The 13,454-nt window shown below is 43.0% G+C and overlaps 1 protein-coding gene across 2 annotated transcripts in view; it reads right to left on the bottom strand.

Annotated features, from left to right (window-relative positions):
* Positions 1–706: 706 nt before the first annotated feature.
* Positions 707–13,454, bottom strand: part of ATL2 (atlastin GTPase 2) — an 837,115-nt gene continuing 824,367 nt past the window's right edge. The window contains exons 13-14 of one of the 2 annotated variants that reach the window (XM_086927190.1): positions 2,602–2,616; positions 2,271–2,499 (exon numbers count right to left, since the gene is read on the bottom strand). In XM_086927190.1, coding sequence (XP_086783316.1) covers positions 2,392–2,499; positions 2,602–2,616 — 123 coding nt within the window. In that variant the 3' untranslated portion in view covers positions 2,271–2,391. Of the gene's footprint in view, positions 2,015–2,270; positions 2,500–2,601; positions 2,617–13,454 lie in introns of those variants that run through there. The other variant, XM_086927189.1, reaches the window with a different exon arrangement.

Below are 13,454 nucleotides of genomic sequence, written 5' to 3'. Positions count from 1 at the left end.
GAGCTTCAAGGAACAGTCCTAGACAGCCTTGGGATTCATCACTCTGCAGTCTTGGCAGGTCTTGGGGACACCATAGGTAAACAGGTGGGGGGGTCTGTCACAGACATCTGTCTGTGGCAGGCCCCACAAGGTTTAAAACCCAGTTTTTCAGGAGAGATCCCTTAAGCACACTGGCAGCAAAGCTCAAAAAAACATTTGCCAAAAAGTTTTTAAAAAAGCAGTCAAAAAAAGACTGAGGTCTCCGGATCTGGGCTGATGGCACAGAAAAATACAGGCACCGCGCACTTCACTTCCATCGCGTATGCCACAGAGCTGATCAGCACCACCTGCTGCCATGCAGAGGTACTGCTCAAGACAGAGCTGATCAGCACCACCTGCTGCCACGCAGAGGTACTGCTCAAGATATTCTAGATCCAGTCTGACGCTTGAGAATATTCTAAGGTAAGGAATGTGGGCTTGAAGTCTATCAGATATCTACTTGCACCAGTCTAAATATTTGGAAGCAGCTTAAGACCTACCTTGACTTGATTTCGTGTCCTGATTTCTTCGTATTCAGCACTAAGAGACCTTGGATAGTAGAGAGCTTTACAAATATCCAATTCATTTCACATGCAGAAACAGAAAAAATCTTTGCAATAAAATTGCAAAACTGAAACTATCAAGTAGGTAAAAGTCTAAAGCAAAGCCAGAAAGGTACACATCTAAGTTCATATATACACGTGATTTTATTTATCAACTGAAAATAAATTACAAGAAATAATTTTTAAAATTGGAGAGAGAGAGGGGACAAAAACAGTTCCACAATAAAACATTCCCATTGTTGTTTACCAAGGGGGTGAGGTTGCATTGCTCATGGCAGGTAAATGTCACAAATATATCAAAAACTTCCAAAATTGGCTTAATGCATTCACACATTGACATGAGCCACTAACATTCCTTTACAGGGACGTACTTAGTCTACTACAGAACCAGGTTTTGCATTGGACTACAAAAACTCGATACAAAAAGTGTATTTATATATTTATATTTCATATACATGCCCTATCATTTTTATAGAAAATTAAAACAAACACTCTGTACAGATAATTTAAAGTTGTTTTAGGCATTTTTGGATGAAATTACTCCCATTAGAATCCATGGCATCTGTATGTACATGAAGGCTGAACTTCCCACAGTCCGATTACTCCCCTATCTTTGAGTGCGCCGATTCTTTTCAGGAGAGCAGGCTTGCTGAATTTGAAAGGCCAAGGTGAAATAGGTTATCTCACTACAACTTAGACAGTGTTCAGCAGTGTTTTGGACAACCATGTACATGCAGCTAGGTAATACTGGAAGCAAAAGGCAGTAAAGCAACAATATAAATATTTTAGTGGAGTGAAGCAATTATGACTTCAGTAGTGTCAGTTATTACCAGGTCCAAACCTTTATACAAATTAACCAAAAACTAGGACTCAAAATAAAACAACGGGACATCGTAAGCCTACATACATTCGGTTAAAGGATTGCCTCAAGATAAACTAAAAAAACAATTTCCCTGAAATCCGCGTAGCACAGGACACATGGTTCACATTAATAAAATAAGGCAAAGATAACGAAAAAAACAAAAGGAAAAGGAGAAAAGCATGGATAGATGAGCATGGAAAACAGGTGCAGAAAAATATACTAGTTTAACATTTACAACTCGCCGGCCAGCCTCCTTGGCACTAATACAGAGTCATAGGCAGGGGCACTTGGGCAGAAACCAGCATCTCCTCTTGATGACGCATCCGGTGGAGTCAGTCACGCGAAAATGAAACCCAGAGATTCCGTTGTAAACTTTGGTTTTTTACTGAGTTCTCGATGTGTAGCAGGCAAGTCAAGGACAGGAGAGCAAAGCTGAAGAGGCGAAGAAGCGTCAGTCTGCCTTTAACCTGGCATTGTGAGACCCCTGTACAGAGAGGCCTGCTTTGATGGAGTTTGTAACAGTCTGTCTTACGTTATCCTCCATTAGGTTATCGCTCAGGGGCTTCAGTACCTGCAGTGTGAATGTGCAAAACAGAACATGAGGAAAGCAAAAATGGAAAAGGAAAGACTCACATTAACGTAAAAACATTCACAAGAAAAAGAAAATATACTGTCAACTGAAAAATGAGGATGAATGAACGGATATGATAAACAAGTTGTGCTGCTATAATATGAGGTTAGTCTTTGCAGATTGCGGACAAGTGAGGGTCATCAGTTCAACCCACGTTAGTGTTCCAAAATGGATGTGCAATTCCAGTGCCTATCTGCAGCATCACCCTGGCATGTTTGTCCGCATTTATGCAGAGCGGTCCATTCGGTCCTTTTTATTGTCGTACAGCGGAAGTGCGAACACTTCAGAGAGAGAAAGGTAAAGCAGAGAGGGTTGGTCTAATAGTTCTTCTTGTTATTATTCGACGACAGTCTGTATCTTGGCACCGCTATCGCGGGTCGACGCGCCATCCGACGGCGACAAACGTCGAACAGTTTGGAAAATACCTAAAACATGGAGCGACGTGTTAGGAAGTTAACCGATGTTCAGAGGTAAAGTAATTGAAAGGGGAATGAAGGGAGGAGATTTAATGTCGGGCAATGCCTCACCTTCCTTGGACTCCTCTGTGCGGCATAAGAAGAAAAGCAGAGAATTCAGACAAGTTATTTGACAATGTTTCCACAACCTACACTCCACTACTAGTTTTAATGAGGGATGTAATTTGAAAGTTTCTGTATTGGCAAAACGCATCAGGATTCAAACAAAACGCATTACACAGATTAAAAACAAATTTAATTAAAAAAAAAGGATTTTAAGACCTCTGAAATGGAAGAGCAAGTACTAGTAAAATCTTGATTGTTCTGGAAATAATGCAATAAAGGAAAACCTAAGGAAGACGCGATCAGCAACAAAGGTCCATTGTATTTGTGCAACCAAATGATCTTATTCATAGGACACGTTACTTTCCCTTGTAAATAGGTCGAAGCCCACCAGGCTTATTGGGGACATCTTACTTGCTTACCTGGAAAGCAACTCCGCCCGTTGCTTTTCATTGGTTTTTGTCACTTATTTTCTTGCTTTTTATCGAACGGTTTTATTTGTTTTATCCCACCCATCTCCTGTTTGTCCCTCCCAAGGAGCACAGCTTGTTCACTTCCTATCATTGGATGCTTTTATGCTTCCGCCAGTGTCGGCTTTTCCGGAAAGTATTTTTTAATTTTGTATGAAGCATTCCTAGTGCATTGCGTTTCCCTACCATTGACTGTCCTGTGCTTTTCACCCCTACTGCTTTTCACTTTCCTGTCTCACATATTTTGTTTTCCAACTGCGCTTCTCTCCGTGCGCCCCGTTTCCATCCTTTTCATATCCTTGCCAGCATCCCACTCACATCCCCAAACTAGTTTGATTTTTTTTAAGCAATATCACGCTGTTGGCTTTGCCAATATTTATCAAGAAAATTAGTTAATTACCTGTAACTGTAGCTCTCCAGCATTGGTATCTTTCATATATTACCATGCTTAAATCATTCCCCATCGTTGAAGTGGGAGTCCCGCAGTACTATATTAATGTGTATTACTACAATAGACAGAATGGCAATGAACCATAGGTTTTATAGCCCATGTTCTTTTTTTTAAAAAGGACCAAACTACAACTGTTAGGCAATCAGGTAACAGTACCCTCTAGAACACTCTCAAAAGAGTCTGAATCGCTCAAAAAAAAAAAATAGAAAAAAAAAATAATATATATATATATATATATCTCCAACCATCAAACCATCAGGTAGCAAACACAAAGAAAAGCTTCAGGAAATTCAAGTAGTTTGTTTCCTTATTGTGAACAACTTGCCAACAGTCTCCTCGCTGGGGCACAGGCATCCATTGTAAATCCAGACGCGTTTCAGGAGTCCAAATCCTTTCATCAGTGGCAAGATGAGAAATGAAAGATCGAAACGCGTTGGTGTTTGGAGTGTTTGGAGTCTGTTTGAAATAAATATCCTAATTTACCTTAAAGAAGTATTGTTGTGCGATCCAACTTCTTTTCCTTGTGGAGAGAGATTATCGAATATACGGCGGTCTGCTTGACCGCGGGATAACGCACGGCTGAGAAGCAGCGCCTGGACCGCAAAACGAGCATCAAAGGATATATATATATATATATATATATATATATATATTTTTTTTTATTTTTATTTTTTATTTATTCACACACACAGGATCTACCTGGTATTTTAGATCAGGTGCAGGGGGACCAGCCAAAAATTGGCAATGTGTCTGCCTGCTGTATGCAGATGACATGGCTATAATGGATTTAACCCCTATTGGCCTGCAACGTCGCCTTTCTGCTCGGATGATGTTGGCAGAAGCCCACTTTCGGAAAATAACTATCTAAAAATTTTTTTTTCACTTTCCGTACAGAAAGGCAAAAAGAACAAGGGGAAAGTTCAACTGCAATCTAGGGGAAGAGAAATTGGACTCTTATTTGTATTTGGGTAATCTTTTCCAGTAGCAGGCGGGATGAAGATTATGTTATTCTTTGCTCGAGTAGGACATTATTTCAGGCACATTACCATAACAGATTATACAAATCCTGTGGGAGAGGTCGTTTTAGTCACGTTTTGTTGGTCTATAAGGTTAAAATAACCTCTTCACTAAGTTACGCCTGCGAGGTGCTGGAGCTTTTTTGAGATAATAGAAGGTCGAATCCTCCACCAGATTTGTGGCTTGAATACTGTGGCAGGCCCTCAGGCCCTTCACTTGGAGTTTGTGTTAATGTTAACTTTTACATTTGCACTCGCTGCTGTTCTGAGATGGGAAAATTCGATCTTAGGCGAAGAGCTGCCAGCACTTAGTGCAGCTTTTAAGTTAAATTTTTCTCCTTCAAAAAGATAGGAGTGCCTTCTTTAGGTCCTTTGAGTTGGCAAAAGAAACCTTTGGGATTGATCTGAGTGTAGGCTGTTGTATGTATAAGTCTCTTTTAAAGAGTCTTATAAAAAAATACTCTTTATAAAATTAGTCCAGTTAGAGACATTGCTTTGTGTCAGCTAAATCAGGTGGTACAAGAGAGCAATCTTGGGAATAATCCTCAACCTTTTGTAACCTGGAATCTCCTTTATGGGCCCCGTAGATGAATTTTATTTTTGAGAATGGATTTTCTCCCCCTACGTTTTATTACAGGCGTTGGGATAAGGATCCCCAAAATGGAGATTGAGTTATATCAGTTACATATTCAAGGTTGAAATCATGTAATATTTGAATGTCTTGCATTGTACAACGCACAGTCTCCCGGAGGCCATGTTTTAAAATACAATATTCGCTTAGTGTTGGAGGCCCATAAATGTTTAATGTTCCCAGCTAATGAAATGATTGACGAGATTTTTTTTTTGTAGATGTTTTTTAAATTTGTACTAATGAGTCAGGTTGCTCGTGTACACAAAAGGGCAATTAGGTAACATCTGTAAGTTCTGTGTTCCAGCATATGATGCCACTTTTGGCATATCTTGTTGCACTATGCACATCACTTTCTAAGACCCCTGTTTTTAAATACTCAGACTCGTTGTGTCTAATGCTTACACCCAAGGAAATATTTGATGACAAAATCATTCAATTTTCCAGACGTTTCTGAAATTTGTTGTAGGAGTTAGGCGGCTTGCAGATACAAAAGATTATTTATGTAATATTTGCAAGTCTTTATTTAATATGTACAAGTTTATTTTTTAAGGTTAGTGCACCAATATCATAATTACTTCTGGTGGCCTGCAAGTGTTGAATGCTCTCACTTATATTAAAGGCTGTGCGAAGATTTTTTAAATTTTTTATCACTGAGTTGTACATTATTATGACTGTATTTAATATGACCTACGTATGTATCTTGTACTTACGATTTTGCATCATGTGGATCTCCAGCGGAGTTCCATATCATAATGAAATTGAATGGAAATTATGCGCCAAAATATTATACATGGCTAATTGGTTTTGTTTAGGTGCCTCAGTAGAGAAACTGCAGTCCCTATGGAGGTCCAACTAAGGGAACGATGTTGCAACTTGAGAAGCATTGTGTTTTCCATGATTATTCCTCAAATGAAGAACTCTTACAAGACTTGGCCCCTGTAGTGTAAATGCGTCTTTTGCTGAAAGTGTTCTTGAATATCATCTTTGTTTATGTTGCTCCTCAACCCATGTAATTAATTGTTGCTGTGACATGACTGAAGACCAGACCTTTTGGCTATGGAAATTATGAATTTGACTTATTTAAGGTAGCAGGAATTTCACCGTCCACTCCACACAATGTATTCTTACCCAGAATTACTACAACCAAACAAACAAGGGGCATGTTTCGTTCTAAAGTAGCATTGTGTACTGCAATCATTAACCACAGATTACCAAGAATCACTAAAAGCTAATCTCCATTCAGGAAATATACCATATTTTAGAACAATTAAAGAACCCAAGGCATTGGGATCTGATGTACTTCCAGCTGAATTTTGGCAGAAAGTAGCTTCTGCAGTATAGTCACCTATCAAAGGTCTTATTCAGGAAATATTTGATAGACCAAAGAAAGTTACTGGACTGTAACTACAGTTCTTCAACATTGTGATTTTAATTTTTTTTAATAGACTCAGATGCTTGAATTTGTCCCAGTAATCAGTCTGGAAATTTCCAGCAGTCAATGTTAACATAGAAGTATTTCAATATCTCTTGGAAAATAATTTAAAAAACAGTATTTCGTGGAAAACAAATGGACAAGTATTCACAAAGTAAATGCTGCCAATTCACCTCATTTCATGCCCTAAAAGTCCAGCTAATCAGGTGGAGGCACAAGGATTCTAACCCTCCACAGAGAAACCAACTGTCAGGATTTCAGAGCTCAGCTGAATTATACTGGAAGCCTCATCAACTATAAGGAGGGCACATGTGTATCTGCGAAATGTATAAATGCTAAAGAACTGTAGTTACACATAAGTAAATATTTCTTCACCATTGGATTTTATAGATTTGCAAGCTTGAATTTAGAATACAAAAGCATTTCTTCCAGTAGAACATACAACAGATGTGAATGAGGCTCACCTTAATTTAGCAGATTACCTAGTGCCGATTGTCCAACTGCTATTTCAGTCTTTGACTAAATATCTAAGACAATGCTTGGTGAAGCTTTGCGTAGAGATTCATGTTGCTGGAACAAAATGCCCTTTAAAGGCAACCCTTCAAAGAGTATGCCTGTGGACCCCATACTCCTGGTGGAATGTTCACCAACTGCAGTTCTTAAAGGATGACATGATTTCATTAGCCAAAAAGATTCACATTATCATCCATTAAGCTATTCTTTGTTTTGATAAACAGCGGCCCTTGTCTGAATTTCCACATGATAAACAATTGGCCAGATTTTGGAAAATCTTTTGCCTGGATGTAAAATAGAAGACCTTTTTACATTCAGTGAATGTAGTGTTTCTTGAGCTAGTGTCGCTGGTTGTGAAAAAATGTTGGTAGATTCGTTTTTTCAATTAGATAAAACTGCATGGAGAACTTGGAATTAATTTCAGATTGGTCATTAATGCTGCTTTGCTTTGATCTAATGTCAGGTAAGGGGGTTGATTGAGAACACCCGATTCTCATAAATTTTTCTTGTAGACCACCTCCAGAAATAAGTTCCCCACAACAGCATCTGTAATCCAGTGTTAAGAATGTGTTCAAATTGATGTCTCACAAGAGCTTCCAAAAAAGTGTAATGCTGCAGGACAGCCGAATGTTTTGCTATTGGAGGGAATATACAGAAAAGCCCCTAAAACCTCCTGAATATTTGGGTCAAATATAGTGAAGGTGGATCATCAACTTCGCCACCTTCCCGGAAGACTGGAAACACGCTGAACTCACCGCCCTTCTGAAAAAACCCACAGCGGACCCCACCGAACTCAAAAATTACCGCCCCATTTCGCTCCTTCCTTTCCCGGCCAAAGTCATCGAGAAAGCCGTCAACAACCAGCTCGCCGCTTTCCTCGAAGCCAACAAATCCCTCGACTCCTCACAATCTGGCTTCCGAGCAAAACACAGCACTGAGACCGCCCTCATCGCAGCAACAGACGACATTCGAACTCTACTGGACAATGGAGACACAGTCGCCCTCATCCTCCTCGACCTCTCTGCAGCATTCGACACAGTCTGCCACAGCACCCTGTTACAACGCCTCAATAACATCGGAATACAAGGAAAAGCACTTGAATGGATCACCTCGTTCCTCACCGGAAGAACCCAGAGAGTCCGCCTCCCACCATTCAAGTCCGAGGCCACTGAAGTCATCTGTGGCGTACCACAAGGATCCTCACTCAGCCCCACCCTCTTCAACGTATACATGAGCCCCCTCGCGGCCATCGCCCGCCAACACAACCTCAACATCATCTCTTACGCGGATGACACTCAACTAATCCTTTCTCTCACCAATGACCCCAGCACCGCCAAAACTAACCTACACGAAGGAATGAAAGAAGTCGCCGAATGGATGAAACAAAGCCGTCTGAAACTGAACTCAGACAAAACAGAAGTCCTCATATTAGGTACATCCCCCTCTGCATGGGACGACTCTTGGTGGCCGGAAGCCCTTGGAAAAGCACCCATCCCGACAGACCACGCACGGAACCTAGGCGTGATCCTGGATTCCTCACTTTCAATGAACAGACAAGTCAGCGCCGTATCCTCATCCTGCTTCAACATTCTTCGCATGCTCAGGAAAACATTTCGCTGGATCCCCACCGAAACAAGGAAAACAGTCACCCATGCTCTAGTCACGAGCCGACTGGACTACGGAAACACCCTCTACGCAGGTACTACCGCTAAACTCCAGAAGAAACTCCAACGAATCCAAAACGCCTCAGCCAGAATCATATTAGACATCCCGCGCAACGAACACATCTCTGGTCACCTGAAAGACCTCCACTGGCTACCCGTCAATAAGAGAATCACTTTCCGACTGCTAACCCACGCACACAAATCACTCTACGACATCGGACCAGACTGCCTCAACTCACGACTGTCCTTCTACACCCCCTCCCGCCAACTACGTTCTTCCAGCCAAGCCCTCGCCACTGTACCTCGCATCAACAAGACCACCATGGGAGGCAGATCCTTCTCTTACCTGGCTGCTAAAACATGGAACTCACTCCCCGCGTACCTTCGCCTCACCCAGAACCACCTAGCATTCAGAAAGCAACTTAAAACATGGATATTTGACAAGTAATCCTCCCCCCCCTTTCTAAGCGCCTTGAGACCCTCTGGGTAGGTAGTGCGCTATATAAATTCTCTGACTTGACTTGACTTGTTTCGAGCGTGACTGAACCAGATGAAGTAAGGCAAGCTGTCATGAGTCTGGGTGCAAAACGGTTTCATTTATTTGAATGCACCTTGATAGTGCCGCACTAAGAATCTTACGAGAGCCTGGTGGTATACTCGAAAAACCATAATCTAGGTCTGAAGCAGCCATGAGCAGGGAAGATGGATTGTAACGAACTAAACCCTGGTTCTTGTATAATAGGTAAGGATCTGCGTTGAACTTGAATTGAGCGTCTATTGACAGATCCCAAAAGGGCTGTGAACCAGAAATGTCTGTCCCATGCTGGTGGAAGGAGGATGATCTCCATGGTTCCCTTTTCGATTTCCAAAATATTGATAGCAGGAGGAAGGGAATGTTGGAAAAGCCTAAGCAAATTTCTCCAGCAAGGGCACTAAAAAAGCTTTCTTCTAGGTCCCTGGAAACAACAACCAAACAGCAATATTTTGGCATTTTGCATGCAGTGGTGCTGCAAAAAGATCTAGGGAAGGAACGTGCCACAATTGAAAGAGCAACGGTAACAGTCTTCTGTGAAGTTTTTACTCATGGTAGTCTTTGCTCTTCAGCATTGGATTTTTCATAGATTCACATGCTTGAAACATTCCCCGAAGTAGGAGTCACATGGTACCATAATAAAGCAGTATGGTATCAATATCATGGGCTATAATGACAATGAAAAAGTCAGTAAAATAGTCGATGTCCTTTTTTGAAAGGACCAAACTTGAAATATAACCAATCTGGCAACAGTACCCTTTAGAACTCTCCCAACAGAGGTCGATTGCCTCAGTTTTTCGACTGCACGTCATGTGAAAGGAGTCTCCCTGACCTCTGCTCCGTTTCTTCAGCTATTATTTCTTTTTGGACTATCCACAAATAAATTTCATATTCTATTTCTCTGACCGTGACACTAATAGTTCAGAGTATCAGAAAACAAGGTAAAGGACTACAAAATATGTCTAACCTTTTTCTCAAAATCCCACGTTCAGAGAGATGAGGCTATTATTGGGACTACAGAAACTGAAATCTGTCACTTCTAATGAGGACAGGGAGGACTCCTTCACCTCACAGGGGAGGACAAAGGGAGTTGTCATACCAAGGGTCTCCAAAAGCCGAGCAGAAAAGCCACACAAAAGACTTCCCATGAGACTTCCTAAGGCTCTTCTCACAGACAAAAATGGGAAAAAAAGACCTCAGAGGCAAACCCTAAAACTTCCTCTTCAGCCCTGACACTACATCGGGGAAGTCCTTATAACCTGACAAGGAGGCGTCTACGGCAAAACCGCTGTCAAAATCATAGTTAACTGTTTGCTCCATGTATAAAAAGAAACTCGCCCATATATAGGGTATACTGCATGATCCCTGGCTTGCCTCATAGTTCACTAATAGCATTGTCATCTGGGCAGGAGCAATACTAATTCCCAGTTCATGTGTAAAAACTCGTTTTTCATGAATATATTACTTAAGCATGATGTGGTAGTGCACTGTTATTTACAGATAGCATATTTCCAATTGAAATGGCCTCAAAACTTTCCCACTAACGTAGCTTTACTGATAATAGCTCATAAATATTTAAAAATTGGGTTCCAGCAAAAATATAAAAATTTGCACACCACCAATTCAAGTGTTGTAATTATTTTTGATCCTATAAAAATATTTTTTCACCACAGAATTACAAAAACGTATCTTCATAACTAGTGGAACACATTTAAAATGACCTCTTACAGCCTTTCATTTCACAAGCTTTGCACAGTTCAATTGTCACACAGTTAACTTTAGAAAATCCTCTAACTTTAGTTACAGAAAGGAAAATAAATGTAGGAAGACAAACTGAGTTTTGACCTCCGACACTGAAAGCCAGCAAAGGTGACAAGATAATAGATTTAAAGGAATATTATTGCTCTTTCACTTTGTGAGCAAGCAGAACACCTGTTATTAGCTCCCCAGAATGGGTGAATAGTCCCTAAAAATTGCCAGTCATGATTAAATCTTGCTCAACTATGCGTGTGGATTTTTGAAGCCCTAATGAACAAGTTACTTACCTTCGGTAACGATATATCTGTAAGAAACATTAGTTAGTGTTAGATTCCTTACCTTAGAATATCCCCAGGCGTCAGTCTGGATCCGGAAACTTTTGCGTAGCAGTACCCCTGCGCGTCGGTAGGCGTCGTCTGCAGGCGTCCCCTGCGGCTCCGCGTCCGTCGTCGGCGTCGTGCGCCGTGATGACGTCGCTGGAGTACATAGACGCCGCCTCCGCGCGCTGACGTCAGTTCTTTGCACACAGCTTTGCCGCGCCAGGAGACGCAGAGCCATGAGAGAACCAACACTGGTGCCATGTACAAACTAGGGCCCTGAAAGGGATGACCTTAACCCTAGGTATCAGTTCGCAGAACGGGGAGGATGGGTGGGTTCGGTAAGGAATCTAACACTAACTAATGTTTCTTACAGATATATCGTTACCGAAGGTAAGTAACTTGTTCATCTGAAAGAAACACGTTAGTGTTAGATTCCTTACCTTAGAATACATACCCCAGCAATACCAACCCCGGTGGTGGGTCTGCGAACCAATACAAAACTACACCAGAAAGTCCTGGAGGACAGAACGGCCAAAGAAGCCATCCCTCCGGACTTGACTGTCCAGGCAGTAGTGCCTCGCAAAGGTGTGCAGCGAGGCCCACGTAGCCGCCTGGCAAATGTCCTGCAAGGGGACTCCCCGGCCCAGGGCAGTAGTAGCCGCCGTGGCCCGAGTGGAATGGGCCCTCAGCCCAACAGGAGGCTCCTTCCGAGCCAAAGAGTAGCACGCTTTGATGCAGAGGACGACCCATCGAGAGATGGTTCGTTTACAAACCGCCCGTCCCTTCTTCGCACCCACGTAGCCAACAAACAGGTGGTCATCCACCCGGAACTGGCGTGTGCGATCCATGTAAAATGAAAGCGCACGTTTTGGGTCCAGACGATGGAGCCGCTCTTCATCCTTTGAAGGATGCGGAGGCGGGAAGAAGGAAGGGAGGGTGATGGACTGCCCGATGTGAAAGGCCGAAACAACCTTGGGCAGGAAAGAAGGTCTAGTCCTCAGAACCACCTTGTCAGGATGAATGGACAGGAAAGGAGGTTGGACAGAAAGAGCCTGGAGCTCACTCACCCTCCTGGCAGAGGTGATGGCAACCAGGAAAGCCGTCTTTAAAGTCAGGAGACGGAGAGGGCAAGAATGAAGGGGCTCAAAGGGAGCACACATCAGGAAAGTTAGAACCAGGTTCAAATCCCACTGAGGCATCACAAACGGAACAGGTGGAAACATGTGAGTGATGCCTTTCAAGAATCGAGTTACAATCGGGGATTTGAACAAAGAAGGCTGATCAGGAAGCCTCAAAAAGGCTGAAAGGGCAGAAAGGTAGCCCTTGATAGTGCCCAGAGCAGAGCCCTGCTGGGCAAGAGAAAGAAGAAACAGAAGAACCTCCGAAAGAGGGGCAGAAAGAGGATCCACAGCCTTTGCTGTGCACCATGCCACAAATCTGTTCCACCGACAGGCGTATACCGACTTAGTGGAGGGACGCCTGGCTGCCAGAATAACATCACAGACTTCAGGAGGCAAGTCAAATGGCCTCAACTGCCGCCGCTCAATCTCCAAGCATGGAGGTGGAGACTGGACAGGTTCGGGTGGAGGACCGTCCCCTGCTGCTGCGACAGAAGGTCCTCCTGAAGGGGCAGGCGGATCGGGGGACCGACTGACATGCTGAGTAGCTCGGGATACCAGTACCTTCGAGCCCAGTCCGGAGCCACAAGGATAACTTGGGCCCGGTCGCGCCTGATCTTCTTCAGCACTCTGGGCAGAAGTGGTATAGGCGGAAAGGCGTATAACAGACCGCAACTCCACTCGCGCCGAAAGGCGTCGCCGTGCGAGTGCCGTCTTGGAAACTCCAACGCGCAGAACTGATGACATTGCGCGTTCTCTTCTGTGGCGAATAGATCTAACCAAGGCTCTCCCCATTGCAGAAAGATGCCTTGCGCCACGTCCGAGTTCAGACGCCATTCGTGATCCATCGAGCACCGACGGCTGAGTTCGTCCGCCCTGGCGTTCAGAGAACCCGCCAGGTGTTGAACCGTCAGAGTCACGCCCTGACGTTCCAGCCATTGCCAGAGGCGCAGAGCC

This window comes from Lissotriton vulgaris, chromosome 6 (genome assembly GCF_964263255.1).
Source record: "Lissotriton vulgaris chromosome 6, aLisVul1.2, whole genome shotgun sequence".
NCBI classification, from domain to species: Eukaryota; Metazoa; Chordata; class Amphibia; order Caudata; family Salamandridae; genus Lissotriton; species Lissotriton vulgaris.
The sequence above is the reverse complement of the archived record's forward strand: the minus strand, read 5'-3'. Positions and strand labels throughout refer to the sequence as shown.